Below are 27,900 nucleotides of genomic sequence, written 5' to 3' on the forward strand. Positions count from 1 at the left end.
AGGGATCAAACCCCACATCTCCTGCATTGCAGGTAAATTCTATACCAATGAGCCCACAGGGAATTTAGAGATGATTTTTTAGAAGTTGGAAAGTAAAACATAGTGATGATTGCACAGCAATTGGGAATGTACCAACTGCCATTGAATTTTATACTTTAAAATGATTAATTTTTAGGTATTTAAATATCATCTCAATTTCAGAGAGAAAGAAGAGAAAATTTGATGTAGGGTAACTAAACTCCCTGTGTAGACATTGTTTGGATTCTAATTGAAAGAAACCAATTAAAAAACAAACAAACAAACAAACATTTGGGAACCACTAAGGGAAGCAAAGACTTGATATTTGAAAATATTAAAGAAGTATGTTTTATTTTCAAAGTATGATGTACTATTTTGGGTATGACTTTTAACATTCTTATAGTTAGAATGTAAAGGATGTGTAGGATTTACTTCAAAACAACAAAAAGGGGGAAAGTGATTGAGAGGTAGAGAAAAATGATGCTGGCCCTATACTGATAATGACTGAAGCTGGTGATATGTGTGTGGGGGGTCATCATGCCATCCTCTTTATTTTTGTATCTATCTGAATTCTTCCGTAATAAAAATCTAAAACACGCAAAAAAAATCACTGAGGACAGGACTGTGCTTTATTCATCAGTACTTGATAGACCCTTGGCATGAAGTGGGCACTCCAAGGGAATGAATGAATGAATGAACAAATGAATGGATAAAACCAAGCATCTCATCACAGCCCCTGCTGCGCCCTCCCTTTAGTGAACATCAGGAGAAAGAATCAAAGATCCTGAGAAGTCAAGGAAAAGTGAGACTGGATGTGTTTAAATGCAGGCAATCAATGAATCAATTAAAAACAAAATCAGAATGAACAAAGCTGGGAGAAAATTAAGTCTTGCTCACACATCTATAACCCATAAAATTCCTGCCTCTGCACTCCGTATGGCGGCTACCTGTGTGCCATCCCCGCCACCAAGCCAGCTCAGGAAGGACAAGGCTTTTGAATTACAAAAGTTTTGCAAGCCCTCTTTCTGCTGAGCACCTATTAACTTTTCTGTTTACACTGCATTAAAGTAGAAAGCTCAGTAGATTATTCATTACTATTTAAAAAGCACTCTAGCCAAAATGAAGAAGCTGCCATGACATCACGACATTTGCAAGAGTCCTAAGCCAAGCTCCTAGCAGGCAAGATCAAGGACGTGAACCCTGCTCTCCACTCATCCCTCCTCTCCCTCTACAGCCTGGACCACTTTGGCCCCATTTCCTGCAACATCCCCTTTAAAGCCCAGCCTGCATCCTGTCCTGGCCCTGAATCTCTTCTCTATACAGCAGCTGGAGTCATTTTCCTACCAGTCATTTCTCCTCATCTTGACCCTCTATTTAAATCCCTTTAAAGCTTCCTAGGACTCTATGGAAACTTCTCAGAACCCTAGCTGAGTGTCAGGGACCTGGTTCTCCAGCGGCTCCATCATGGCCCCAACCTCTCTGCAGCCCCTCCACATCCTGCTCCAGTTGCGTCCAGTTTCTTTCCCTACTTGATACTTTTCCACTCATTTTTTTTTCCCCTAGCTGGAAATATTCTCCGCTCTGTTTACCCTCAACCTTCTATTTTTCCTCTACTGGCAGAACTGAGATCCCTTCCTCCAGGAATCCCCCCCTTGACTTCCCCTGAGTTTGGTTCTCCCCTCTCAGCCTCCTTGTTCATCACCCATCTTTCCCATTATACCCTAAGTCCCACGAGGGCCATAGCTGAAAATCCTTATAGGCAAAATGGGTTTGTGGTTTAGTGTTCCTCTGACATCCATCTGGTTAGGATAATATCCTGCCTGCAATAATCTCTAGCAGTATGGCCTTTAGGGAATTACAGAGCCTCTCTGTGCCTCTATTTCCTCATTGGTAACACAGGATGAGGAACAGCAAGTATCTCGTGTGATCAGCTCAAGGACTAAATGCGGTCTGAGCAGGCTGCCTGGCAGAGAGACCTCAACCCTGCATTTGTGGATGAGGTCTTTATTGCCTGGAGCTGTTCTCCCTGGAGATGACAGAGTCCCTGATCACAGCAAGGGGAGGCAGGGCTGGGTGTTGCTCTTACTGCACGTGTGTGCTTACTGCTCTTTCACTCCCAGGACACCTCTTCTGCCTGCTGATGGGGATCCACTGGCAGGGGAGGAGGTAGAACTGGTCAGGAGGTGACAGAGCTCAGCTGGAAACCTGGAAGTAGCTGGTCTTCCAGGCTGGGGTGCTGGGTGGCAGAGGGGTGATCCTGGGGGAGGAGGCCCAGATCAGCTGCAGGAGGGAAGGGTCCAGGGGCTGTGCCGGAAGAGGTCAGGTTGGAGCCCCCTACAAGTGAGCACGAGGGGACATCCCAGGTCTTGGGGAGAGAGCCGTGAACTTGGACCTGGAATCAGAGCCCCTGGAAGTGGGCTTTGGGCAGCTAGGCCTCTCCCAGTCCTGGGCCTGCAGTCCAGTGGGCTTGGTCACAGGCACAAAACTGGCTCCTGGGCTGGCTGGTGAGGCTGAAGCAGAGGGCCTCAGAAGTAGGGTGGGCCTAGTGTGTGTAGGATGTCAGAGGGGCTTGTCCCTGGGGCCCAGGCAGCAGCAGGGCATGGAGTCAGGCAGATCAGGGCAGAGACACACAGGAAAGAGTCCAGTCCAAGGAAGGTGCTTTATTGCTGGCGTAGGGCTCAGTGCCTCCTCCTGAGCAGGGCAGACCCCGTGTGCACAGGGGCCCCCAGCATTGTCACTGTCACCTTCCCGAGGGTGAGCGGGTGGGGTTGGATGGGGGGCTGCTCCTCGGTGCACAGAGGTCAGGCTGCTCCGAGGGACCAGGGCACCCAGCTCCTTCTTCAGTGGACCCGCCATTCGGAGGGGAGCTCTAGGCTTGACTGGGGTTGGTGACTTTCCCCAAAAAGATGATGCTCTGGGTGTCTTTGAGAACTATGGCAATCAGGAAGGGCCTGTTGAAGCTCAAGGGGATGTGATTGTTTATGGATGTGATTCCCACCTTGACTCCCGTGGCAGCAGCTCCTTCCGTGCCCTCCTCGCCCACGTCGAGCACGGCCTTGTGGACCACCTGTGGGGACGCCAGAACATTATCCACTGGAGATGGGGGAGGCAAGATGTGAGCAGGGGCCTGAGCGCCTCTCAGGACCGACCCGACGTTCATCCACCTGCTCCTGGTCTGCACTGCACTATCAACCTGTTCAATTTGTCTGTCCTCCCATCAGACTGTCAGCTGGTTTGCCGTCGTGATGCATAGGTGTGCAAAGTGAGGTTGTCAGTGGTGGGTCGAGGGTTAGAGAGGCACAGAGCCAGGACTCCCTGATTCTGGAACCCTCTCTAAGTCCAGAGACTGTGATGCCCCCGAATTCCCCCTAGTGTAGGGGCAGGGGCCACATCAAGGCATTTTGTTTTCTTGCAGGGAACTGTCACAGTCCTCCAGGTCCAAGCAGCAGATTTGGGTGGAAACAGCTCTCCTCCTCTCCTGTCCCAGCTGACATGTCCCTGAGGCCTTGGCTACTTTGCCTAGGACGTGATTCGCCATCCCTGAACCCCTCTGGCTTCTTAGCACCGTGTCTGCTTTATCAGGTCCCCTGGCAGGTGGGTGCAGGGGAGACTGCAGGGCTGTCCAGCACCTGCCCCCCTCATTCACTCTGATTCCTCTGCTTCTCGGATCGCAGTACCAGGACCTCTGGTGTTCTTCTCTCCTGCTCTTAGTGTATATTCATCACGATGGTCCTGAGCCACTGTTAGTACCTATTACTTCTTACCTGCTCTGCTGGATTCTGCATGCTGGATAGGAACTATCACCTCCTTTTACAGATGAAGAAAACTGAGGGCTATAGGATTTGCCTCTATAGGAGTGAAGAGTAGAGCTTGGCATGGGGTCCACTGCTGATATCACCCAGGTCTTTCCCAGTGATGGAATCCTGGTTACATATTTCAGGGAATGTGGGGACAACCCCCAATATGATGGTAATCCAGCTCTCCTAGGCTTGGGGAGTCCTGGAAAGGGCTACTGAATTATAGGAAAGTCAAGGAATTTCTAAATTCAAAATTAGCCATGCATCTGCCTGTCTGCCCCCATTCAAGCTCCTAAAAGAAGGATGAATTGTCCAGAATTTGGACTCACCTGGGAAACCTCTAGCTCGTGGTCATCTGTGATTCCTGACAGGTCCGCCTCCTGGGTGAAGACTTTCTTAATTTCCAGCTGGGAAAGTATGTCTTTCAGCTTATAGTCACTGGAGATGGAAAACCTTGGTAGGTTGAGTTCATGTATCCGTCTAGGAAATATGAAAAATGAACTCATGCTTGACTCAGCTTGATCTTCCGTGGTTTACTCTCCAACCACCACCTTACCCCTGGGGGGAAAAGTACTCCTTTCCTCAAGTTTCTAGACCCATCTGGCTAACTCTTTCTAATTCATTAATTATCCTTTCCTTTCTGCAGGAGTCTAACCTAGGGACAGTGCACAGAGGTTGGGACCTGGCCCTGTTCCTCCCCTGCAAGCTTGCAGGGCACAGGAAACACCCTCCTCCAGCATGGATTCCACAACTGCTGGGAGACTGCTGCTCCACAGGCACTGGGAAGGCTTCCTGCAGGAGGTGGCATGGAGCCTGAGTCCCAGGGGAGGGGATGGATCTGACTGGGTGAAGAGGAGCTTATGAGGAGGTGGATGCACTTGCAGGAATGTGGGAGGCCTGAGGGGCTGATCCACAGCACAAGAGTGGCCTGAGTGTGTGTGGCAGGGAAGGAAGGAGCTGAAAGGGGCTTGGAGGGGACCTGGGGGACTGGGGGCTGCAATCAAGGGACTTGGGGGCCTGAATCATCCTATTCAGAGTCTCTGTCTTGCCTTCCTGGTGAGTTCTGTGGGAGTAGGGCTGCTGCTTCTGAGCAGAGCCACCAGCAGATTCTTGGAGCAAGAGATGCTGTCTCCCTCCTTCTCTCTGGCATGCTGCAATTCTGAACTGATGGCCTCCCTCCTTCTCTCTCTCTCTCTGTGTTTCCCTTAAGACTCCTGTCAGGGTGTCTGGTCTTATAAATGCCAAATATGACGAGGCTGTGACTCCCCTTAAGCTCTGGGTCCTTTAGAAATACAGAGGTAATGATTCTCCTCGTTGTCATTTCTCATTTATTCACTCATCCTTTATCCATTTACTCAATAAGATATTACTGAACATCCTCCATGGACCAGGAGTGTGTAGATCCATGTCCCCTCAGGGCTTTAAATCAAGGTGTGTGGTGAATATTCTCTCCATTTACCACTATTCGCTGGTCTCCTGCCCTATGGTAGCTCTTGGGGTTGGAGGGGGAAGGGTTGGGAAGGGATCACAGGCAGGGCGAGGGGGTCCTGTGTCCTGGGTCTCCTGGGATCTACAGGGTGGAGGGGTTGGGAATCAGGAGCCCCAAGGTGTCAGGTCCCCTGGATAGGAGTAGGGAAGGAGCTACAGCTTCTACATCACTTGTGGGAAGATCTCTAGTCCCTTATGGTTTATAAAGTGCCTCCCACACCCATCCCCCCTGGGTCTGCAGATCCCACACTCAGAACAGAGGGTCAAGGACACCCCTCCCCTCATAGCAGGGAGCTGAGCCCCAGAGAAGCACAGAGAGTGGCCGGGGGAGTGTGAGCCTAGGAGTGGGACTCTGGGTCTGGGGCACCCCTGCCCCCCTCATGCTGCCCACACCCCCTCCCTACCCGCCCCTGCAGACCCTGGCCCAGCACTGCCTCTCCCCTTGTCCCCCTGAGATAGGTCTCCTGAATCCCACCTCCTGGCCTGTGTGTCTACCCTCTGTTTACCCAGAGCCAGAGCCCTCCCCACACTTGCTGCTCCTCCGGGTCCAGCCCCCAGCGGCTCCCCTGGGGGACCCCCTGGGCTCCTGGTGCCTTCCCTGCCTCATGCTTGTCCTGTGCAGGCAGTTCTTCACTAGGTACCCTGGGCGATCCTTTTAAAACATTACTCGGATCATTCACTCTTTGGGCCAAAACTTTGTGACGAGTTTCCATTTCCCTTAGATGGGGGGAGTCAAGGGGTCCGCCTCAGTTCAGTTCAGTCGCTCAGTCGTGTCCGACTCTATGTGACCCCATGAATCGCAGCACGCCAGGCCTCCCTGTCCATCACCAACTCCTGGAGTTCACTCAGACTCACATCCATCGAGTCAGTGATGCCATCCAGCCATCTCATCCTCTGTCATCCCCTTCTCCTCCTGCCTCCAATCCCTCCCAGCATCAGAGTCTTTTCCAATGAGTCAACTCTTCGCATGAGGTGGCCAAAGTACTGGAGTTTCAGCTTCAGCATGGACCCATGTAATCTGTATTCCCCCTGGTTTCCCTGACCTTGCTCAGCTTCCCCTCTCACTGCTCTGCTGCTCTGGCCTCACTAATGCTCAGCCACACCAGACTGGCTCCTGCCTCAGAGGCTTTGCACTGGCTGTTCCCTTGGCCAGGAATGCTTTTCCCAACACACCCACATGGCTCAGTCCCTCACCTCAAACATCACCCAAGGACACTCTATTTACAGTCACAAACTACCTTTGGGAATAATGATCTTTTTCCTTTATTATCCCTCACCTCTGCATTTCTCACCTCTGAAAGTAACAAATGATTCAGTTATTTTATTTGTTTCTTGTCTATCTCCTGCAATTACAAAGTAAGTACTGTGAAGGTAGGGGATGTAGGGGCTTATTTGCCTACTTACCCTCAGGGTCTAAATTATTATTATTATGAGAATAGTCCCTGGGGCGTAGCATATCCTGAATTAATCTGTTCAGCCAGTGTTGAGTGGATGAAAGAATAAATGAGTGCTTATGATGGAAAGACCATGCCAAGCTGGTCCTCAGCCTCTGTCTCACCTGAGCCCTCAGCTGCCTACAGTTCCATCTTCCTCCCTCCGCCTACAAAGGGTGGCGCCATGGAGAGAATGTGCATGAGTATTGGGGTTGTGTTGAGGGTCCTCATGACTCAGCACATGTTAGAGGCAGAGGAAACCTCAGCCACTGTCCCCTCTGAGGTCATCATCTTGTAGAAGGAGAAATTCAAGCCCAGACACACACAGGCAGCAAAGAGCAAGGTCATTCCAGGATGGGTTCTCCCAGCAGCTCCCACACCCTCTGGACATTCTGGAGGCCCTGTTGCTGGGGGTCAGGAGTCCAGGAAGAGGGGGAAGGATGGGTCCACAGCCCTGGGTCCTGGGGACAGTCACCTGGGGTACAGTGATTCTCGCCACCTCGTCAGCATCTCTGGGATCAGCTTGGCTTCCAGGTCCTGCATTTTGCCCTCGTCAGGGAGGATGAAGAGGGCGCTGTCGTTGCTGGTGTATGTGAGCTCCACCAGCGTGCAGTCCAGCTCCTCGTCCCGGAAGTAAGGGGTCACCAGGTCCCCAATGCTCATCATGGGCACCTCCACCGTCTTGTTCTTGCTCACATGGAACTGTGACTTGTAAGTTTGTTTGGGATCAAAGGGCGTCCTCCACTGAGCTGGAGGCGGAGGGATAGGTGAGGAGTCTGTGAGTGCAAAGACTGTGCCCTCTCCCTCCCCCTTCCCCTGGTCCCTGAGAGGGAAGACGCTCCCCACACCAGCAGCCCCCATACCACGTGCCTCTAGGGCTGGCTCTGCTAGGTATGACCATACACGTGGGAAGGTAGGTAAACACTGGGAATGGAAGTGAACACAGATCAGGATTGAAAAGAGGAACACGAAGCAAAGCTGGTTAGTTGTTCTACATGAGCAATCAACAGGAATGTGGAGGGCATGGGCTAGACAGAGGTGAGGCTGGGCCTGGGGAGGTACGGGACCTCCTGGTCCTTCAAGGGAACAAGTGACCAGGGGTTAGTCATTGGCTTTTCAGGGAGGACACAGGTCCCCACAGCCTTGTGAGCCCGGCTGGAGCCAGAGCCACACGGGGACCTGGAGGGCAGGGCGGGGTCAACAGAGGAGAGGACTCGGGTCTCCACTCAGGAGGATGGATCCTCGCTGAGGCCAGGACTTCTAGGGGAGTTCAGGGCTCTGGGGCTTCAGGGAATGTGTATCCACCCCCACCTCCTGCTTCGTTTCCACCTCTGCTTCTGTCCTCATGGTGAGATGCAGGGGCAGAGGGAAAGCAGGGCTGGCTGGTGTGCCCCTGGGAAGGAGATTTTGGAGGAAAAATCTCAGGATGGGATGGTAGAAGAAAGCACAGGAGATACAAAGAACAATCCAGGGAAAGTCAGCCCCGAATTCATATTTCAGAGCAATTCCATTCTTGGCCTTCATTTACAGATGAAAACGTTGGCCCCAGAGGGCCGTTCTGAGCTCTGCCAGGAATCCCTAGCTCAGGGCAATCTTGTGCTCCACATCTGGTGGGTCTTAGACACCTGACCACTTCTGACTCAGTGATCCTCTCTGGATCCCTGTTGGCCCTTCTTGCTTCCTGTGCAAAATCCATCTGCCTCTGCTCTGCCCCTTGTGAATATCCAGGCTGAGGTTTGCCATGCTGACCTCCTGTCACCGGGACCGGGCATCAGACCAGCTTGAAGCTGGGAGAGGATCCTGTCTAGGAGGCTCCCTTCTGTAGAGGCTGCCCCTGGATGGTGGCCGGACCTGTTCCACCCTAAGCTGATAGAAGAGCACAGATGAAGACCCTGAGACGCACAGGCTCCTCAGAGTCTGTCTCACCGTGAAGCCCACCAGCCTCACTGGGAGCCTCCAGAGACCAAGTCCCCCGGCAGGTCAGAACCAGCCCATGGTGGGCAGGGCCGAGGGTCCTGAAGGCTCCACCACCACCTCATCAGGAAGGACACACACAAGAGTGACGAGCATGGGAAAACCCTTCCTCTAGCAGCCGGGTAAGATTAAGTCAAAACAAAACTCTCCCTCTGCATCAGACAAAGAGTTAGCAGCTTCCGTGCACTAACGTCCTATAATGAGCATTGGAGTTTGGGAAATCCCAAGACGATCAAAGCCAATGGTTGGTGCAGGGTCTTGATGCCCCAGCATCCTGAACTGAGGGCTCGTGTGCAGTCACTAAGTCCTGTCTGACTCGGTGACCCAGTGGACTCTAGCCCAGCAGGGTCCTCTCTTCATGGGATTTTATAGGCAAGAACACTGGAGTGGGTTGCCATTTCCTCCTCCAGGGGATCTTCCCAATCTGGGAATTGATCTCATGTCTCCTGCATTGTAAGGCAGGTTCTTTACCACTGAGCCACCAGGGAAGTCCACTCCTCTATAGTATTTTGCCTAATGACACAGTTGGCTGACCCAGAACAGATAGCCTGAAGTTACAAAAAAAAAGATTTGTTCATTTCCTCTGAATACCAGTCTGGGCACCTACCTTTAAAGTAGATGTAATTCACCAGAATCACCTTTGTGAGTGGGTCGAGGTCCTTGAACAAGTCCACAATTTTCCCCCGAGTTTTATTCTTCACATAGTCATTTATTAGACTCTTGGCAGTTTCAGGATCCTTGAAGTTGGTCGAGAAGGTCTCGGAGGCATACAGCGCCAAGGCATCTTCCCTGAACTTGTCCAGCAGCTTTAGCTGCTCCTGCACGAACATGGTGTTGCCCACGCTTAGCTGCAGCTCATTGCTGGGTCGACTGAGCGTCTGCAGGAGGTGCTGGAAACCTTGGTGGATTTCTCTCTCGGGAGTCTCTGTGAGGTTGAACTTGAGACCTTCCAGGATCTCTGTCAGGGTGGGGCCACGAGCCCCCAGGGACAGGAAGGCCAAGGCTATGGAGATGCTCAGAGGGGAGAAGATGACATTCTTATTGGGGTTCTTCAAAGCCAACTGCTTGTAGAGGCTGAAGGCGAAGTCAGTGTTGCTGGAGGCTAATGAGTAGCCATCCACAGACGTCCCTTTGTGCCGTTCTTCTGGGGTCACATTCTCTGGGAGGCAGTGGACCCTGGAGCAGAGCCCAGACACCAGGAGCCCCAGAGCCAGGAGGGGGGACATTCTCTCTGTCCTCATGTCTGAAAAGCAAAGCTCCTTTCAGTCCGCATGTCAGATGACGTCCCAACCCCCGCCACTGTCCCCCGTGGTCTCTGTTCTCTCGGCCCTGCTGCTCTGTGACCTTCCAGGGGTAGGCACCCTGCTGGGCTCCCAACACACACGAGGAGGCTCTGGGCTCCCTCTTACCCTTTGGTCAAGTGCTGTGATCGTTAGCAATCTCCCCAGTGGAGAGACTGGGCACAGAGAGGGGAAGGGGCTTTTCCAAGGTCACACAGTAAGCAGTGGAGAGACTGAGAGTGAGGAGCCTGGGGTGCCTGGCTCCAGGGTGGGGAAGCTGGTGATGGGTGTGAGGTGCTGTCCAGCAAGAACCCATCTCCCTCTTCCCAGGAGCTGATACTGTCAGAGGGCCTAGGAAGCAGGGCTCCTTTCCCACCGTGCCCCCTCTCTGTCCCCCCAGGAAGGAGCCCTGCACTGATCAGAGGACACAGCACCTCTCCCCACCTCTGAGGACAAGGGTGTGACCTCAGGGAGGCTCTCCCGTCAAGGTGCCTGGTCACAGTGAGGGTTCAGGAGAGAGGCCGCCAGAGGCAGCGGGAGCCGTGCTGGAGCCTGGCTGCCCTGAGGAGGGCTGGTGTAAAGAACAAGGAGGGCAGAGCATTCTGCTCAGCTCCTGCCACATGGACACATGGAGGGTGTTTCCAGCAAGAACCTGGAAAGGCCTCCTAGTGGGGAGAAGCAGGGTGAGCTCAGAGTCTCAGGGACCTGGTTGAGGATGTCTTTTGGACCACTGTGAGTGCTGTGTGGTGACGAGCAGTGACTGAACCTCTCTGATCCTCAGTTCCCACCTCTGTCCAACATGTGGAACGGCTCAGGTGACGTACAGGAAGAAGGTGCTGGGCTCCTAAGAGGAGTTCCAGACGTGTCACCCCCTCCACTGGCCACCCTCTCTAGGACTCTACAAGCCAGACTGTGATCCCTGGCGACAGAGGACGGAGCTACTGCCCAGAAGCCTCAGGAGAGACTGAGGTCAAACTGGTGGCCTCAGCAAAGAGGGCTGTTTCCCTGCAGCCTCTGCCCCTCATCTCAGAAGAGAGAGGGCTACTGGGGTGGGAGAGGGGAAGGCGAGACAGACAAGAGGCAGAGATGGGAGGAGACTGGAGGGGAGAGGAGGAGGGGTGTAGGGCAGGAAGCTGAGCTGATTCTTGTCCAGAGACCAGGGAAAGGCCTTCACACAAGCCTGGGGAGAGAGGCGATCGATTGCCTAAACTGTTAGTTTACTCAGGAGTGGTACAATGGTTTTTGCTAAATGAGTTAACCATTTCTTCCAAAACTATTCTTGGAGTATTCATTTGTTCTGATTGCATGGTTGCCTCTGCTTCTGAGCAGTCTGTCCTTTCAGTGCTGGACAACTCAGCTCCTGTCTGCTTGCTGGGGTCCCTGGAGGGACAGTGGAGCCCGGGAAACCCCCCCGGAGACCCCGGAGCCTCTGTCCAGAGGGACCTGGTGCACTAATTCTGTCCCCAGAACTATCTGAGAGCAGCACCCTGTGCCAGGGAAGGAGACGCACCTTAGGGCCCTCGGAGGACCTCTGACCTGATGCTGGATACACAGCTGGATGGGGCACAGCTGGCTCGAATCACAACCCCAAAGACTCAAAAGCAGAAATGCCCCCAGAAGCCCTAGTGGCACATCCCTCCCTTTTCAGGATGAACACTGAGACCCAGAGAGAGGACTAGTCTTCAGAGGACTCAGAACCCTCCCAGCATTGGACACACGTCCTCCTGCCTCCCTCCTGCCTCAGGCTCTACTGACCCCTGACCGAGGCCAGAGCCACCCTGGGAAAGGGGTCCCTTGGCTCCCAGTGTGGGAGCATCACGAATTACCTGCCTGCGAGAGCGGGATGTGGGCAGTGAATCCGAAGCCGCCGCCTGCCCAGATATTGGAGTTTCGTCTCTTTGTTTGTCTATTTATCCTGCAAAGATCTCTTCTCTGGCTTGTGAAATATAGGAGGGAACAAGACCTCAGCCTGGAAATGGGCAGATGAACATTTCTGGTAACAGGATTCATTAGGTCTACACAAACAATCTAGTTACCGAAACAGGGTTGTTTTTTTTTTTTTCCCTTAAAAAATAGCCAGTAAATAAATTCACAAAAAAATCTTTCCCATGTTAGAGTTTTCTTCTGTTTATGAAATACTCACTGAGGAACATGTGACAACTCAGAAAACATCAAATGAATCATTGAAAACTACTCCAAATTATTGTTCTTTTTAAAGAGTTATTGACTCTTATTAGTGTTTTATTCCTGGTCTGATATCGTCTTTAAGGATCACAGAGAAACCCCAAAAATGTAGAGAAGGGCTTGTAAAGTATTTCCCAGAACGCTAGCGCCCAGGGAAATCCAAGTTAACATTGTGTTGTGTTTCTTTATTAGTCGCTTTTCTTTGAAGTGTGTGTGTGTGTGTGTGTGTGTGTGTGTGAGTGTGCACATTTGCATATGTGATAGGACAGGATTTTAAAATGCAATACACTATTTGTTTACAGCTTGATTTGTAAGTTGAAGCACTCCTCCCCCACTCCCACAGAAGGGGTGTGAGCCCAAGGTCCCCAAAGGTCGTCCGGAGTACAAGTGTTTGGCCTCCGGTCTCCAGCACCATCTGTCTGGGGGACCTGCTGTGACTTGGACACTGCCCTGCTCTCCTTCACTGTTGGTTCATCCTAGGAGCTAATCGTCCTCCCTTTTTGATCTTGAGGTCTTCTTAGCTGTCTCAATGAGATAATTTCAGGTATTTCCTGGGCTCATGGGAAAAACCTGTCCCTTCATCCATCATAGTCACATCCCTCCAGCTATGACAATTCCTAACAATCCCTGCCAGACTTCTGGAGATCCCTGGGGTTCTACCAAGCACAGTTTGCAAACCACTGACTTAGTGATGTTGGGCTTCCCTGATGGCTCAGCAGGAAAAGAATCTGCCTGTAATACAGGACACCCGGGTTCGACTCCTGGGTCAGGAAGGATCCCTGGAGCAGGAAATGGCAACCTGCTCCAGTATTCTTGCCTGAAAAATCCCATGGACAAAGGAGCACAGGAGGCTAAGGTCCAGAGAGGTTGCAAAGAGTTGGATACCACTGAGCACGATGATGGCTTTGAGGTGAGGGTATGGCTTTGGCATGAGGTGAGCTTTGATCCTGAAAGTACTGCTTACCAGTTGTGTGATCCCAGGATATTTATCAAAAATCCGTGGACTTTAATCTCTTTATCTCTAAAATGCAGATAAGAAAGTTTCCCTGACTGGAAAGAGGTGGGGGAGGTGTCTCCATGAAGAGTTAATCAAATAACACTAGGTGTAAGCTCTCAGTTCAGTTCAGTTCAGTTCAGTCACTCAGTTGTATCTCTTCGCAACCCCATGGACTGCAGCACACCAGGCCTCCCGATCCATCACCAACTCCCAGAGTTTACTCAAACTCATTCTATCGAGTCGGTGATGCCATCCAAATATCTCATCCTCTGTCGTCCCCTTCTCCTCTTGCCTTCAATCTTTCCCAGCATCAGGGTGTTTTCAAATGAGTCAGCTCTTTGCATCAGGTGGACAAACTATTGGAGTTTCAGCTTCAACATCAGTCCTTCCCATGAACACTCAGGACTGATCTCCTTTAGGATGGACTGGTTTGATCTCCTTACAGTCCAAAGGACTCTCAAGAGTCTTCTCCAACACCACAGTTCAAAAGCATCAATTCTTTGGCAGCTTTCTTTATAGTCCAACTCTCACATCCGTACATGACTACTGGAAAAACCATAGCCTTGACTAGACGGACCTTTGTTGGCAAAGTAACGTCTCTGCTTTTTAACATGCTGTCTGGGTTGGTCATGACTTTTCCTTTCAGTCCTTTCAGTTCTTTTCCTTCCATGTCCTTTTAGTCTCCAGTAATTTCCAGAATTGATGATATATTTTGAAGTTACAGAGAATCCCAAAGAAAATAGTAGCTAAAATAAGACTATAGCTTATTTTTCCCTTGTAAGTCCTAATATTTTAAGCAGTGGTTGACATGTTGATTCCAATTTGTCAGGGACTAGCTGAGCAACTTCATTTTCACTTTTCACTTTCATGCATTGGAGAAGGAAATGACAACCCACTCCAGTGTTCTTGCCTGGAGAATCCCAGGGACGGGGGAGCCTGGTGGGCTGCCGTCTATGGGGTCACACAGAGTTGGACACGACTGAAGCGACTTAGCAGCAGCAGCAGCAGCAGCTGCGGCTATTGACTTCCTATGGGCTTCCTTTGTAGCTCAGTCGGTAAAGAATCTGCCTGTGGTGCAGAAGACCCGGGTTCAATCCCTGAGTTGGGAAGATCCCCTGGAGAAGGAAATGGCAACCCACTCCAGTATCTTTGCCTGGAAAATCTCATGGACAGAGGAGCCTGGTGGGCTGCAGTCCATGGGGTCGCAAAGAGTCGGGCATGACTGAGTGGCTAACACTTACAAGCTGCTTGTATTCTTCATGTTTTTATTGCCAGGGCCCAGAGGGCTCATTGCTCCATCCACCTTCCATTTAATGGGAGTCAAGAGGGGAAGCTGGCTTGAAACTCAACATTCAAAAAACTAAGGTCATTTGGTCACGATGCTATATTCAAAAAAATAGCATCCAGTCTCATCACTTCATGGCGAACAGAAGGAGATACAGTGGAAGCAGTGACACATATTATGTTTTTGGGCTCCAAATCACTGCGGACAGTGACTGGTGCTGGTTTATTTGCTAAGTTGTGTCTGACTCTTGAAACTCCGAAGATTGTAGCCTGCCAGGCTCTTCTGCCCATGGGGTTTTCCAGTGAAGAATACTGGAGTGGATTGCTATTTCCTTCTCCAGGGTGTTGACTAAAAAAAGATGTACAACTTGAGAGCTGTGAGTTAAGTTTTATTTGGGGGCAAAATGAGGCCTGCAGCCCTGGAGGCAGCATCTCAGACAGCTCTGAAAAGTCAATATATAAGGTTTTGGTGAAGGGGGAGTTCAATACCATGAAGCACTCAATTTACAAAAGGTTTTTGTCAGTCATAAGGGTCTGATGTCAACTTGAAGGGAGTTAGTGCTTCTCTAGATATGAGGAGATGCAAGGATTGAGATCATAAAATCTCTTCCTAAAAACCTCCAACTGTCTAAAGACCTGTCCCACCAGAGTCCCTGGAGCACAGAGCGCCTCACTCCACCCTGAACTCCCTCAGGGGCTGCTGAGGGTCAACAGCTATAGCAGCTTGGGGTTCAATCTCCATGAACAGATGGCAAACGTCTTTGTTGTTCAGTCCTTGGCAATGCTCTTGGTAAGTGCCAATCTGTAGTTGACAAGGGGATCTTCCCAACCCAGGAATCAAACCCGGGTCTCCTGCATTGCAGGCAGATTCTTTTCCAACTGAGCAATGAGTGCACCCATGAAATTAAAAGATGCTTGCTCCTTGGAAGGAAAGCTATGACAAAACTAGAAAGCATATTAAAAAGCAGAGACATCACTTTGTTCACAAAACTCTGTATGGTCAAAGCTTGGTATTTCCAGTAGTCATGAACACATGTGAGAGCTGAACCATAAAGAAGGCTGAACCGTGAAGAATTGATGCTTTTGAATTGTGGTGCTAGAGAAGACTCTTGAGAGTTCCTTGGACAGATAGGAGATCAAAACAGTCAATGCTAAAGGAAATCAACCCTGAATCTTCATTGGAAGGACTGATGCTGAAGTTCCAAATACTTTGGCCACCTGATGCAAAGAGCCAACTCACTGGAAAAGACCCTGATGCTGGGAAAGATTGAGGGCAGGAGGAGAAGTGAGCAGCAGAGGATGAGATAGTGGGATGGCATCACCGACTCAAGGCACATGAATTTGAGCAAATTCAAGAAAATACTGCAGGACACAGGAGCCTGGCAAGCTGCAGCCCATGGGGTCACAATGAGTTGGACATGACTTAAAGACTGAACAAAAACAATTTTTGATGGTCTCATCTTATTAGGCTGGAAAACTAACTTTGTACCCAACACCCAGTTTAGACCATAGAGAAAAGGAAGGACATACTAAACAAATAAATTAGACTATATATATATATATATATACACACATGGTAAAAAAAGAAATTAATACAATTTTAGTCACAGTAGGAAGCATAATGAGAAGAAAAAGGAGTAAAAAGAAAGCAAAACATCATAAATCTAAATGATAATATAGGGAATACTTGGGAGGAAATATTTTGCAGAGAACCAAAGCAATATTTCTCACCAAAGTATGTGATCTTGGCAGCTCCTGGCTGGGCCATTATGGCTGTCAACCCTTACGGTGGAGGGCAAGTGATGCCTGTGGTTTCTGAGTTTAGACCAGCACTGTGAGGAAGGCCAAGCCACATGGAAGTAAGCCATGTGCGTGTCCTGACCACAGCTCAGCTGAGATCTTTGCTCACAGCAGCATCAACCACCAGGCATGTGAGTAAGGAAGCGTCCGATGGCTTCAGCCAGCCGTGGTCCGCGAATAAGCACAGGAGACACCCAGAGTGGAAACAGCCTTACTGAGCCCAACAGAATTGAGTGACAAAATTGTGAGAGACAGTAACAAGAAATGCGTGTTGTTTTATAAGATGACATTTGTATAACCAGCAAAAATATTTTTTAATGAAGGCAAAGTATTGATTTTTTTTTTTTGACAAACAAAATCTTAGACAATTCATTACCAGTAGACCTGCATTACAAAAAGTGTTAAAGTAAGTTCTTGGGACAGAAAGTAAATAGGCAAATAAAAATTCGTACAGAGGAATAAGAGTACCAAAAATAATGAAAAGTGATTTTTTTTTTTTCTCTCTTATTGTGAAACTCTTTGATGGGCAATTAACTATGTGTAGCAAATAAAAGTTTTGCAATGTATTATGGGATTTAACATGTGTAAATTATAGAAAGGAGAACAATTGTACATGGGACAAAGGGAGGAAAAAGCAAGAATATTGAAATAAGGTTTATAGTTTACTTGAAGTGATAGAGTATTATCAGGAGATACATATTGATGAGTTAAAGATTTATTGTACATTCCCAATACCCTGAAAAAATGCACAAACTAAAAAGTATAGGTTTTAATCCAACAGTTGACCAAAACAAAAACATGAAAACTCCTCAAATTATCCAAAAATACAGCAAGAGAAAAAGAAAAAAACAAAATACAGATGGATCAAATATAAAACAAATAGGAAGTTAGAAGATCTGTGCCAGTCATATCAATAATACCTTTCTGTGACTAAAATTAGTGACTTACTCACTCACTCATTCACTCATTTATTTACCAAACGTTCATTAAGTCCACTATGTGTGATGCCTGTAGTCCTGCTGAGAATTCAACGGTGTACAAATATCAGGATACCAGCTTTCAAGAAGCTTTAAATATTATAATGGCACAGATACTAAAGTCTCAATTAAAATACATTGTATACATGTGTTCCCCATACCTGTGGCGGATTCACTTTGATATTTGGCAAAACTAATACAATTATGTAAAGTTTAAAAATAAAATAAAATTAGAAAAAAAAGTACATTGTAATATATTTCTTTAAAAATAGAGTGGGTCAGGGTGATGGTTCACACCATACATAAAACAAGTCAAAATGGATCAAAGACCCAAGTATAAATGCTAAACAGATAACACTCTTAGAGTACATCATAGAAGTGAATTTTTATGATCTTGGATTTGCAACAGATTCTTAGATCTGACACCAAAAGCATGAGCAGTAACAGCAAAAATAGGTAAATTGGACTTCATCAAATTTAAACTATTTTGTGCATCACAAGTCAACTATCAAGAGGGTGAAAAGAAAACCGACAAAATGAGAAAAAATATTTGCAAATCATACATCTGATGAGGAAAGTGTATCTAGAATATTTAAGGAATATTTACAGCTCAATAATAAAAGACAAAAAATCCAGTGAAAAAGTGGAAAAAGGACTTTAATAGACATTTTTTCAGAAAACATACACAAGGGACTGCTAAGCACTAAGCACATGCTCACCATCTCAGGGAAATCAAAGCCGCAGCAAGACATTAACTCAAATCAAGAAGGCTGTATTAATAATAATAATAATAGAAAATCAACAGCACATGTTTCAAGAATATGGAGAAATTGGGCCCCTTGTACATTGCTGATGAAGAAGTCAAATGGTGCAGTTGCTCTGGAAATAGGTTTGCCGGTTCTTCAAAGAGGTAAATGTCGAATGACCTTGCATGCATACTGTTAAGTTGCTTCACTGTGTCTGACTCTTTGCAACCCCGTGGACCATAACCCACCAGTCTCCCTCTGTCCATGGGCTTCTCCAGGCAAGAATACTGCAGTGGGCTGCCATGCCCTCCTCCTCCAGGAGACCATCTCAACCCAGGGATCAAACCCAGGTCTCCCACACTGCAGGCAGGTTATTTACCATCTGAGCCACCAAATGAAAAAGGAATGAAATACTGAAACACAGGCAGGGTGGATGAACCTTGAAAGTATCATGCTGAGGGAAAGAAGCCAGTCACCAAAGGTCACATATTGTATCATTCCCTTTATATAAAATATTGAGATATTAAATCCAGAGATACAGAAATGTCTATTAGTAGTTACCAGGTCCTGGGGAAAGGTTGTAATGGGCAGTGAGAGCTTAGTGGATATGGGGTTTCCTTTGGGGGTGAATAAAACTGTCAAAACTAAAAAGAAGTGATAGTTGTACAGCATTGTAAATGTGCTAATCACCACTGAATTTTACATGTTAAAGTGGCTAATTTTGTTATATAAATTTCACTTCAATATGGAGAGAGAGACTTAGAGATAAAGTAATTAAATGCCATGCACAGACATTGTGTCTACAATGCATCCTAATTCAGAAAAAAATTTTTTAAGTTTAGGCACCACGTAGGGGAATAATCGGAGAAGGCAATGGCACCCCACTCCAGTACTTTGCCTGGAAATTCCCATGGATGGAGGAGCCTAAGAGTTGGACACGACTGAGTGACTTCACTTTCACTTTTCACTTTCATTTTTCACTTTCATGCACTGGAGAAGGAAATGGCAACCCACTCCAGTGTTCTTGCCTGGAGAATCCCAGGGACGGGGAAGCCTGGTGGCTGCCGTCTATGGGGTCACACAGAGTCGGACACGACTGAAGTGACTTAGCAGCAGCAGTAGCAGGGGAGTAATAACTTGATATTGGATAATATTAAAGAATTATGTTTATTTTAAGTGTGATATGCTGTTTTAAGTATTTTTAAAAATTCTTAGAGTTAAAATAACAGGATGTGTAAGATTTGCTACAAAACAAACCCAAAAGAGGAAAGGGGTTAGGACGTAGGGAATAATTATATTGGCCCCATGTTGATAATGACTGAAGCTGCTGATATGTACGTGACATTATATCATCCTCTCTGTTTATGTAATGTCTGAATTTTTCCATGAAAACAAAACAGTCCTTGAGGGAGAGACTGTGCTTTGTTACCCAATCCGTAATGCATCCTCAGGATGAAGTGGATGCTCCATAGTGAATGTTTTGCAAACACTCTATCTGCTGAGCACATATTAACTTTTCTGTTCATGCTGCATTAAAGTGAAAAGTTCTATTAATTTATATTGTTAAATAGATTTATCATTTAAAATCACTCTAGCCATTATGAAGTAGCCATCATGACATTTGAAAGGTTATAAGGCAAGTTCCCATGATGGGTGTAGCCTCACAGCAGGAGGTGACCCAGAGGATGCAGACTCCCTGTGCATGTAGAGCCCCCAGCATCGTCACTGTCACCTTCCCAGAGGTGAGCAGGTGGGGACAGGCAGGGTGGATCCTCAGTGCCCAGGGGCCAGGCTGCACCCAGGACCTGCGCACCCTGCTCCTTAGGGAGGGGACCCACAACTCAGAGCAGAGCTCTAGGCTTGACTGGGGTTTGTGACTTTCCCCAAAAAGATGATGCTCTGGGTGTCTTTGAGAGCTATGGCAATCAGGAAGGGCCTGTCGAAACGCACAGTGGTTTTCTGAAAGGACAGTTTTTCTATGCCGATTCCCGTGGCAGCAGCTCCTTCCGTGCCCTCCTCGTCCACGTCCAGCGCAGCACCGTGGACCACCTGTGGGGACACCAGAGCAGTACCCACTGGAGACGGGGCAGGCGGAGGTGAGCAGTCACCTAGACCCTCTAAGGGGGCTGACATTCACCCACCTGCCGCTGGCCTGTCACTCTGGAGTCTGTATGTTCTACTTATTTGTCCTCCCAACAAACTGTCAACTGGTTTGCATAGTTGTGATACACAGATGTGCAAACTGAAAGCCAAGTCTGTGAGTGATGTGTGCAACACCAGAGAGGCAAAGAACAGGGACTCACTCTCCTAACCCAGAGACTGTGCTGCCTCCGAATTCCCCCTATTATATGGGGAGGGGCCAGGTCAAGGCATTTTTCTTGCAGGCAACTGTCCACAGTCCCTCCATGTCGAAGCAACTGATGGGTGAGCACTGCTTGCTACTCCTCTCCTGCCCCAGCTGACGTGTCCCTGAGCCCTCAGCTCCCTTGCCTAGGATTGGCTTCCCAGCCCTGGACCACGAAGCCCCATAGCATCTGTGCCTCCTTTACCAGGTCCTATGGCAGGTGGGGTGCAGGGGAGCTTGCAGGGCTGCCCAGCCACCCCCACCCCACCATTCACTCTGGCTTCTCTGCCTCTAGGGTCACAGCACCAGGACACTGGGTGTTTTCTCGCCTACTCTTAGTGCATTTTCATCACGGTTGCTTTAGAGACTTTGTTAGTACCTATAACCTCTTACCTGCTCCGCTAGGCACCAAACAGAAACCAACAACTATATGCTCCCTTTAAAGATGAAAAGTTGGGGGATGCAGAAATGTGATCGTTCCCCTCTACAGGCAGTGAAAGATGGAGCCTGATATGGGGTCCACTGCTGTTTCCACTCCGGGTCCTTCCCAATGACAGGCTTCTGTGTCACTTTATAATTCAGGGAAGGCGGGACCTGACGTCATCGTGATTGTAACCCAGCTCTCCTGGGCTTGGGGAGTCCCAGTGAGGGAGACTGAGTTGCAGGAAAAGCAATTATTTTACAAATTCAATGTGACCTGTCATCTGTCTGGCCTCCACATTTTGCGCTCTGATAGGAGGATGAACTGTCCACACTTTAAAGACTCACCTGGGAGACTACCAGGTCCCCGGTCCCTGTGATTCCTGACAGGTCAGCGTTGGTGAATATTTTCTTAATGCCCATCTGGGATAGGGTGTCATTCAGTTCATAGTTGCTTTTGATGGAAAATTTTGGCAGGTAGAGTTCATGTATTCGTCTAGGAAACAAGGAAAATAAATTTGAACACCTGCTTGAAAAGATGTCTGCCTTTTCCCACCTCACAGCATGGTCTTCCAAGGATTCCTCTTAACCAACCCCCTTCTCCCTGGAATAAGGACTCCTGTTCTCAGTTTCTAGATCCCTCGAGATAAATCCCCTTATTTTGTTACTTATCCATTCCAATCTGCAGGAGTCTAACATGCCAGGCAGGCACCAGGGCAGGGGGAGCTTAAGGAGTCTGCAAGGCCCCAAGTGACCTGAGTCCACCCTCGGGGGGGGGACCCTGACCTTGCCCAGCTTCCCCTCTCTCTCCCTCTGCTCTCTTGCTCTGGCCTCAATAATCCTTAACCACACCAGGCTCGCTCCTGCCTCAGAGGTTTTGCCCTGTTATTCCCTTGGCCAGAAATGCTTTTTCCCAACACATCCAGAAGGCTCAGTCTCTCACTGCAACGTCACCTAAGGGCCACCCTATTTATGATCACAAACTACCTCTTGATACAATTTTCTTCTCCCTTTTACTGTGCTTTACTCTCCCCACCTCCCCATTTGTCCCCTCTCAACCTAGCAAAGAATTTATATTTATTTCCAGTCTGTCTTCCACAATTATAGAGTGCCATGAGGACAGAGAATTTAGCGTTTTATTTGCTGACCTACCACAGGGTCTAAGTTAGTCCCTGAGGCAGAGTATGTCCTCAGTTAACCTATTCAACCAGTGCTGACTGGGTGAGTGAAGAAATCAGTGACTACAATGGAAAGACAGTGCCAGTGTGGTCCTCAGAGCCCATCACACCCGGGCCCTCACCTGATTCTATTCGATCCTTCTGAAGAGGAAAAATTAAAATTTTACATAGCCTCCTGCCCGTTCTACCTCTGTAACTCAGCTTGCTTCTTCCAAAGCCTGGATCACACAGGTCACGGAGTCTCAGATAGTGGGGACTTTGAATACTAGGAACTGGAGCTTATCTCACTCTCCCTTGTTCAGCTTTTGGCAGTTGCCCAGCCCCTGCAAACCTGCTTAATCGTGCCTGTCCATGCAAAGGGCAGGCATCCTCCACCCCATTTTGACTTCTCTTCCCATGCACGTGAAATTGCTTAGATTAAACCAGCGTATTAACAGCTAGTGTTGTCCACTATAGTCTGCTACAGTCTGTCTATAAAAACTCTGTAACCCCTTTGTTCAGGGCTCAGAGCTTAGAGTGTTAACTCCTCTGGGCCAACGGGCATAATAAACCTGAGTTCTCCAACTCTCTGAATGTGGTGCTTGGTTTCTTGCATATTGGTTTCTGCAACTCTTCTACCTTCAAAAGGAGGAGTCGTGGGGAGAAGAACGTGAGTGCTGGGCATCATGTTGAGCCCTCACGACTCAGCCCTTCTTAGTGTGAGGCGAACCTTCACCTCCTGCCCTTTCAGTTGTCATCAACTTACAGAAAGATTTAAGCACTGAGCCGGGCAGGCTTAAAGGGCAAGGTCATCGTGGGATGGGCTCTCCCTTCCTGCCCCTGCCCTTCAAATTCCTGAGGCCCTGTTGCTGGGGGTCAGGAGTCCAGGAAGAGGGGGAAGGACCGAGAACGCAGCTGAACCCACAGCTCTGGGTCCTGGGGACAGTCACCTGGGCTGCAGGGAGTTTCGCCACCTCGTCAGCGTCTCCGGGGTCAGCTTGGCTTCCAGGTCCTGCATTTTGCCCTCGTCAGGGAGGATGAAGAGGGCGCTGTCGTTGCTACTGTACGTGAGCTCCACCAGCATGCAGCCCAGCTCCTCGTCCCAGAAGTAAGGGGTTTCCAGGTCAAGGGTCATCATGGGCACCTCCACCGTCTTGTTCTTGCTCACGTGGAACTCTGCCTGCTCAGTGTGTTTGGGGTCAAAGCGGGTCTTCCACTGGGCTGGAGGCGGGGTGACAGGTGAAGAGTCTGTGAGTGCAAGAGCTGCAGTCTCTCCCTCCTCGGCCCTGGTCCTTGAGTGGGGAAGACCCTCCCCATGCCAGAGGCCCCCCATATCGTGTACCTCTATGATGGGCCTGTTCATGTGCATGTACACCTGGGCAGGTGGGTAAGCCCTTGGGGACAGAGGTGAACCCTGCAGGTCAGCATTGGGAAGTGGGATATGAAACAAAGCTGGTTAGTTGTGCTACACGTGAAGTCAACAGGAATGTGGAGGGCAAGGGAGAGATGGGGATGAAGCTGGGCCTGGGGAGATATGGAACTGCCTGGTCCTTCAAGGGGACACGTTAGTGACCAGGCGTTAGTCGTTGGCTTTGTAGGGAGGACACCCGTCCCCATGGCCTGTGCGCCCGGCTGGAGCAGGAGCCATACGGGGACCCGGAGGGCAGAGGAGGGGGCTTGGGTATCCCCTAAGGAAGATGGAGACCTTAGTGTCAGAGGGTAGGCTTCTTGGGGAGATTGGAGCCCTGGGGCTTCATGGAGGATATACCCACCGCTCCTTCCTGCTTTGTCTCCACCCCTGCCTGTGTCCCCATGGTTAGAGACAGGAGGAGAGGGAAAGCTGGGCTGGTGGGGTACCCCTGGGGAGGAGAAAGTCCTGGGACAAGTCAGGGTGGTAGAAGATTAGAACACAGAAAAGTCAAGGAAGAAACATAGTAGATCTGGCCTGGATTATTAACAATTTTCCAGAGAACTGAGAATATATGTCTTCATTTACAGAGGAAAATACAGATCCAGGAGGGCTACCCAGGGCTCTGCCAGCAGTTTCCAGTTCAGGGCGAATATGTCCCCCAAGTGGGTGTCCCTTAGGCACCCAACCACCCCCCTTGCTCAATGATCATTCTTTGTGTCTTTATTCCGTGTCCCCTTTTGCACCGCTGGCTCTGTGTGTGAAATCTTCCTGCCTTCACTCTGCCCCTTATGAGTTTCCAGGATGAGGTTGGCAGTGTTGGGTTTCTACCAGTGGGACTGGGCCCTGGACCAGCTAGAATCTGGAAAAGAGTCTGTCCGGGTATTGTCCTTCCTTGAGGCTTCCCTCTGGGGTTGGCCTTGCCAATGCTACCCTCATAGCTATAACGGCTGCTGGCCATAGCAGTTGGCCAGGCTGCTCAGAGGCTGTCACAGCATGAAGCCAGCCAACAGCCCCACCTCCACCCACTGAGACCAAGTCCACTTAGATGGAGTCCAGGTCACACACAGCCCACAGTGTACAGAGCAGTGGCCTTCCTTGTATGTGTTGAAAGAAGCTGGGGTTCCTGGCCACTCCAGAGTGACCTTAGAGGAAAGCTCCTTTCTCCAGGTAGTCAGGCAAGTTTGAGAATAATAAGGCTCCCTACAGCTCAGATGGTAAGGAATCTGCCTGCAATGCATGAGACCTGGGTTCCATCCCTGGGTTGGGAAGATCCCCTGGAGAAGGGAATGGCGATCCACTCCAATATTCTGACCTAGAGAATTCCATGGACAGAGGAGCCTAACAGGCTACAGCCCACGGGGTCACAGAGTCAGACACAGCTGAGTGACTTTTGATTCACTGTGGCTCAGAAAGGATTAACAGCTCCCCAGCCCTTGTGTGTTGCAATGACAGCTGTGATTTAGAAAACCCCCAAATAGACAAAGACTATGACAGGGACAGAGTCTTAGTGCCCAAGGTGTCCTCATTGATGACATCCTCCTCTGTACTGCCCAGCAACAGAATTGGCTGAGCTGAAATAGAAATAGCTCTGAAGACACAAAACTAAGCGTGTGTTTCCTTCTGAGACAAACAGGCACCCACCTTTAAAGTAGATGTAGTTCACCAGGACCAACACCGTTCTTGGGGAAAGGTCCTTGAACAGCTCCTCAATTTTCCCCTGGGTTTTATTCTTCACATAGTCATTTATTAGACTCTTGGCAGCTTCAGGATCCCCGAAGTTGGTCGGGAAGGCCTCGGAGGAGTACAGCACCTGGGCATCTTCTATGAACTTGTCCAGCAGCTTCAGCTCCTCCTGCACAAACATGGCGTTGCCCACGCTCAGCTGCAGCTGGTTGCTGGGTCGATTGAGCGCCTGCAGGAGGTGCTGGAAGCCCTGGTGGATCTGTGTCTCCTGGATCTCCGTGAGGTTGAACTTGAGGCCTTCCAGGATCTCTGTCAGGGTGGGGCCACGGGCCCCCAGAGACAGGAAGGCCAAGGCCATGGACACACTCAGCGGGGAGAAGATGACATTCTTATTGGGGTTCTTCAAAGCCAACTGCTTGTAGAGGCCGAAGGCGAAGTCGGTGTTGCTGGAGGCTAACGTGTGGCCATCCACCCTTCTGTGCCGGTCCTTCACCACCACATTCTCTGGGAGGCAGTGGACACTGCGGATCCCAGCCACCAGGAGCCCCAGGGCCAGGAGGGGGGACATTCTCTCTGCCCTCATGTCTGAAAAGCAAAGCTCCTTTCAGTCTCCATATGTCAGATGATGTCCCAACCCCCGCCACTGTCCCCCGTAGTCTCTGTTCTCTCAGCCCTGCTGCTCTGTGACCTCCCACAGGTAGGAACCTTCCTGGGCTACCAACACACACGAGGAGGCTCTGGGCTCCCTCTCACCATTTGATCAAGTGCTGTGATCATTAGCAATCTCCCCAGTGGAGAGACTGGGCACAGAGAGAGGAAGGGGCTTTTCCAAGGTCACACAGCAAGCAGTGGAGAGAGTGAGAGTGAGGAGCCTGGGGTGCCTGGCTCCAGGGTGGGGAAGCTGGTGATGGGCGTGAGGTCCTGTCCAGCGAGAACCCATCTCCCTCTTCCTGGGAGCTGACACTGTCAGAGGGGCCTAGGAAGCAGGGCTCCTTTCCCACTGTGCCCCCTCTCTGTCACCCCAAGAAGGAGCTCTGCACTGATCAGAGGACACAGCACCTGTCCCCACCTCTGAGGACAAGGCTGTGACCTCAGGGAGGCTCTCCTGTCGAGGTGCCTGGTCCCAGTGAGGGTTCAGGAGAGAGGCCGCCACAGGCAGTGGGAGCCATGCTGGAGCCTGGCTGCCCTGAGGAGGGCTGGTGTAAAGAACAAGGAGGGCAGAGCGTTCTGCTCAGCCCCTGCCACGTGGACATGTGGAGGGTGTTTCCAGCAAGAACCGGGAAAGGCCTCCTAGTGGGGAGAAGCAGGGTGAGCTCAGAGCTTCAGGGATCTGGTCGAGGATTTTGTTTTGGCCAGTTGTGAGTGCTGTGTGGTGACGAGCAGTGACTGAACCTCTCTGATCCTCAGTTCCCACCTTTGTCCAACATTTGGAATGGCTCCGCTGATGTACAGGAAGAAGGTGCTGGGCTCCTAAGAGGAGTTCCAGACGTGTCACCCCCTCCACTGGCCACCCTCTCTAGGACTCTACAAGCCAGACTGTGATCCCTGGGGACAGAGGATCGAGATACTGCCAGAAGCCTCAGGAGAGACTGAGGTCAAACTGGTGGTCTCAGCAAAGAGGGCTGTTTCCCTGCAGCCTCTGCCCTTCATCTCAGAAGAGAGAGGGCTGCTGGGGTGGGAGGGGGAAGGCGAGACAGACAAGAGGCAGAGATGGGAGGAGATTGGAGGGGAGAGGACGACGGTTGTAGGGCAGGAAGCTGAGCTGATTCTTGTCCAGAGACAAGGGAAAGGCCTTCACACAAGCCTGGGGAGAGAGGCGATCGATTGCCTAAACTGTTAGTTTACTCAGGAGTGATACAATGGTTTTTTCCCAAACAGGTTAACCATTTTCTTCCAAGACTTATTCCTGGAGGAATTGTGCTTTTTCATCTGTTCTGGTTGGAGGGTTGCCTCTGCCTCTGAGAAGCCTGTCTCTCCAATGCCGAACAGACGCACCTGACAGTTAGCTTGGCCGGGGGTCCTGGAGGGATAGTGAAGAGCAGGAATCGCCCCTGGAGACCCCTCTGCCCAGGGGGACCTGGTGCACTAATTCCGTCCCCAGAACTATCTGAGAGCAGCGCCCTGTGCCAGGCAAGGAGACACACCTCAGGGCCCTCGGAGGACCTCTGACCTGACGCTGGATGCACAGCTGGATGGGGCACAGCTGGCTCAAATCACAACCCCAAAGACTCAAAAGCAGAAATGCCCCCAGAAGCCCTGGTGGCACATCCCTCCCTTTGCAGGATGAACACTGAGACCCAGAGAGAGGACTGGTCTTCAGAGGACTCAGAACCCTCCCAGCATCAGACACAGGTCCTCCCGCCTCCCTCCTGCCTCAGTTTCTACCGACCCCTGACCGAGGCCAGAGCCACCTGGGAAAGGGGTCCCTTGGCTCCCCATGTGGGAGCATCACGGATTACCTGCCTGTGAGAGCGAGAGGTGGGGATGGATCCACAGTCACCGTCTGCCTGGATGCAGGGGTTTCATGACTGCGTTTGTATATTTATCCTGCAAAGACCTCTTCTCTGGCTTGCGAAATGTAGGAGGGAACAAGGCCTCTGACTGGAAATGGGCAGATGAACATTTCTGGTAAGAGGATTCATTATGTCTACTCAGACAATCTAGTTACCGAAATAGATGTTTTTCCCCTTAAAAAATAGCCAGTAAATAAACACACATAAAAACCTTTCCCATGTTAGAGTTCTCTTCTGTTTCTGAAATACTCACTGAGGAAGATGCGACAACTCAGAAAACATCAAATGAATCACTTAAACTGCTCCAAATTATTGTTCTTTTTAAAGAGTTATTGACTCTGTTTTATTAGTGTTTTATTCCTGGTCTGATATCCTCTTTAAGGATCATGGAGAA

General features: G+C 49.7%; 2 protein-coding genes across 4 annotated transcripts; both read right to left on the minus strand.

Moving 5' to 3' along the window:
• Window positions 1-2,663: 2,663 nt before the first annotated feature.
• On the minus strand, window positions 2,664-11,966 carry LOC147349064 (serpin A3-8). 2 transcript variants are annotated; one of them, XM_086365188.1, is made up of 5 exons: window positions 11,817-11,966; window positions 9,318-9,953; window positions 7,212-7,485; window positions 4,145-4,295; window positions 2,664-3,085 (listed from the first exon to the last, which is right to left on the minus strand). In XM_086365188.1, the coding sequence occupies exons 2-5, from the start codon at window positions 9,949-9,951 to the stop codon at window positions 2,888-2,890; spliced, it is 1,257 nt and encodes a 418-aa protein (XP_086221314.1). In that variant the 5' UTR covers window positions 9,952-9,953; window positions 11,817-11,966; the 3' UTR covers window positions 2,664-2,887. The 2 variants fall into 2 exon arrangements, with proteins under 2 accessions (XP_086221314.1, XP_086221315.1); XM_086365189.1 differs by having other exon boundaries at window positions 11,821-11,919.
• A 5,905-nt stretch (window positions 11,967-17,871) lies between these two features.
• LOC147349065 (serpin A3-3-like) lies at window positions 17,872-27,565 on the minus strand. Of its 2 annotated transcripts, none has more exons than XM_086365190.1 (5): window positions 27,453-27,565; window positions 24,952-25,578; window positions 22,850-23,120; window positions 21,091-21,238; window positions 17,872-20,027 (listed from the first exon to the last, which is right to left on the minus strand). In XM_086365190.1, exons 2-5 carry the CDS (start codon window positions 25,574-25,576, stop codon window positions 19,833-19,835), a joined length of 1,239 nt encoding a protein of 412 aa, XP_086221316.1. In that variant the 5' UTR covers window positions 25,577-25,578; window positions 27,453-27,565; the 3' UTR covers window positions 17,872-19,832. The 2 variants fall into 2 exon arrangements, with proteins under 2 accessions (XP_086221316.1, XP_086221317.1); XM_086365191.1 differs by having other exon boundaries at window positions 27,457-27,558.
• Between the last annotated feature and the right edge of the window lie 335 nt (window positions 27,566-27,900).

Source organism: Bos grunniens, chromosome 21 (genome assembly GCF_055505025.1).
Source record: "Bos grunniens cultivar Pamir isolate PY7600 chromosome 21, Bosgru_T2T1.0, whole genome shotgun sequence".
Taxonomy (NCBI): domain Eukaryota; kingdom Metazoa; phylum Chordata; class Mammalia; order Artiodactyla; family Bovidae; genus Bos; species Bos grunniens.

Excerpts from the sequence above, each read along its gene's own strand:
- LOC147349065 (XM_086365190.1), bottom strand. The coding sequence starts at position 25,576 with ATGAGGGCAGAGAGAATGTCCCCCCTCCTGGCCCTGGGGCTCCTGGTG. Across the intron at positions 23,121-24,951 it reads GAACTACATCTACTTTAAAG|CCCAGTGGAAGACCCGCTTT; the intron begins GTGGGTGCCTGT and ends CCCCGCCTCCAG. Across the intron at positions 21,239-22,849 it reads CGAAACTCCCTGCAGCCCAG|ACGAATACATGAACTCTACC; the intron begins GTGACTGTCCCC and ends CTTGTTTCCTAG.
- LOC147349064 (XM_086365188.1), bottom strand. The coding sequence starts at position 9,951 with ATGAGGACAGAGAGAATGTCCCCCCTCCTGGCTCTGGGGCTCCTGGTG. Across the intron at positions 4,296-7,211 it reads CGAGAATCACTGTACCCCAG|ACGGATACATGAACTCAACC; the intron begins GTGACTGTCCCC and ends CATATTTCCTAG. Across the intron at positions 3,086-4,144 it reads ACGAGCTAGAGGTTTCCCAG|GTGGTCCACAAGGCCGTGCT; the intron begins GTGAGTCCAAAT and ends GCGTCCCCACAG.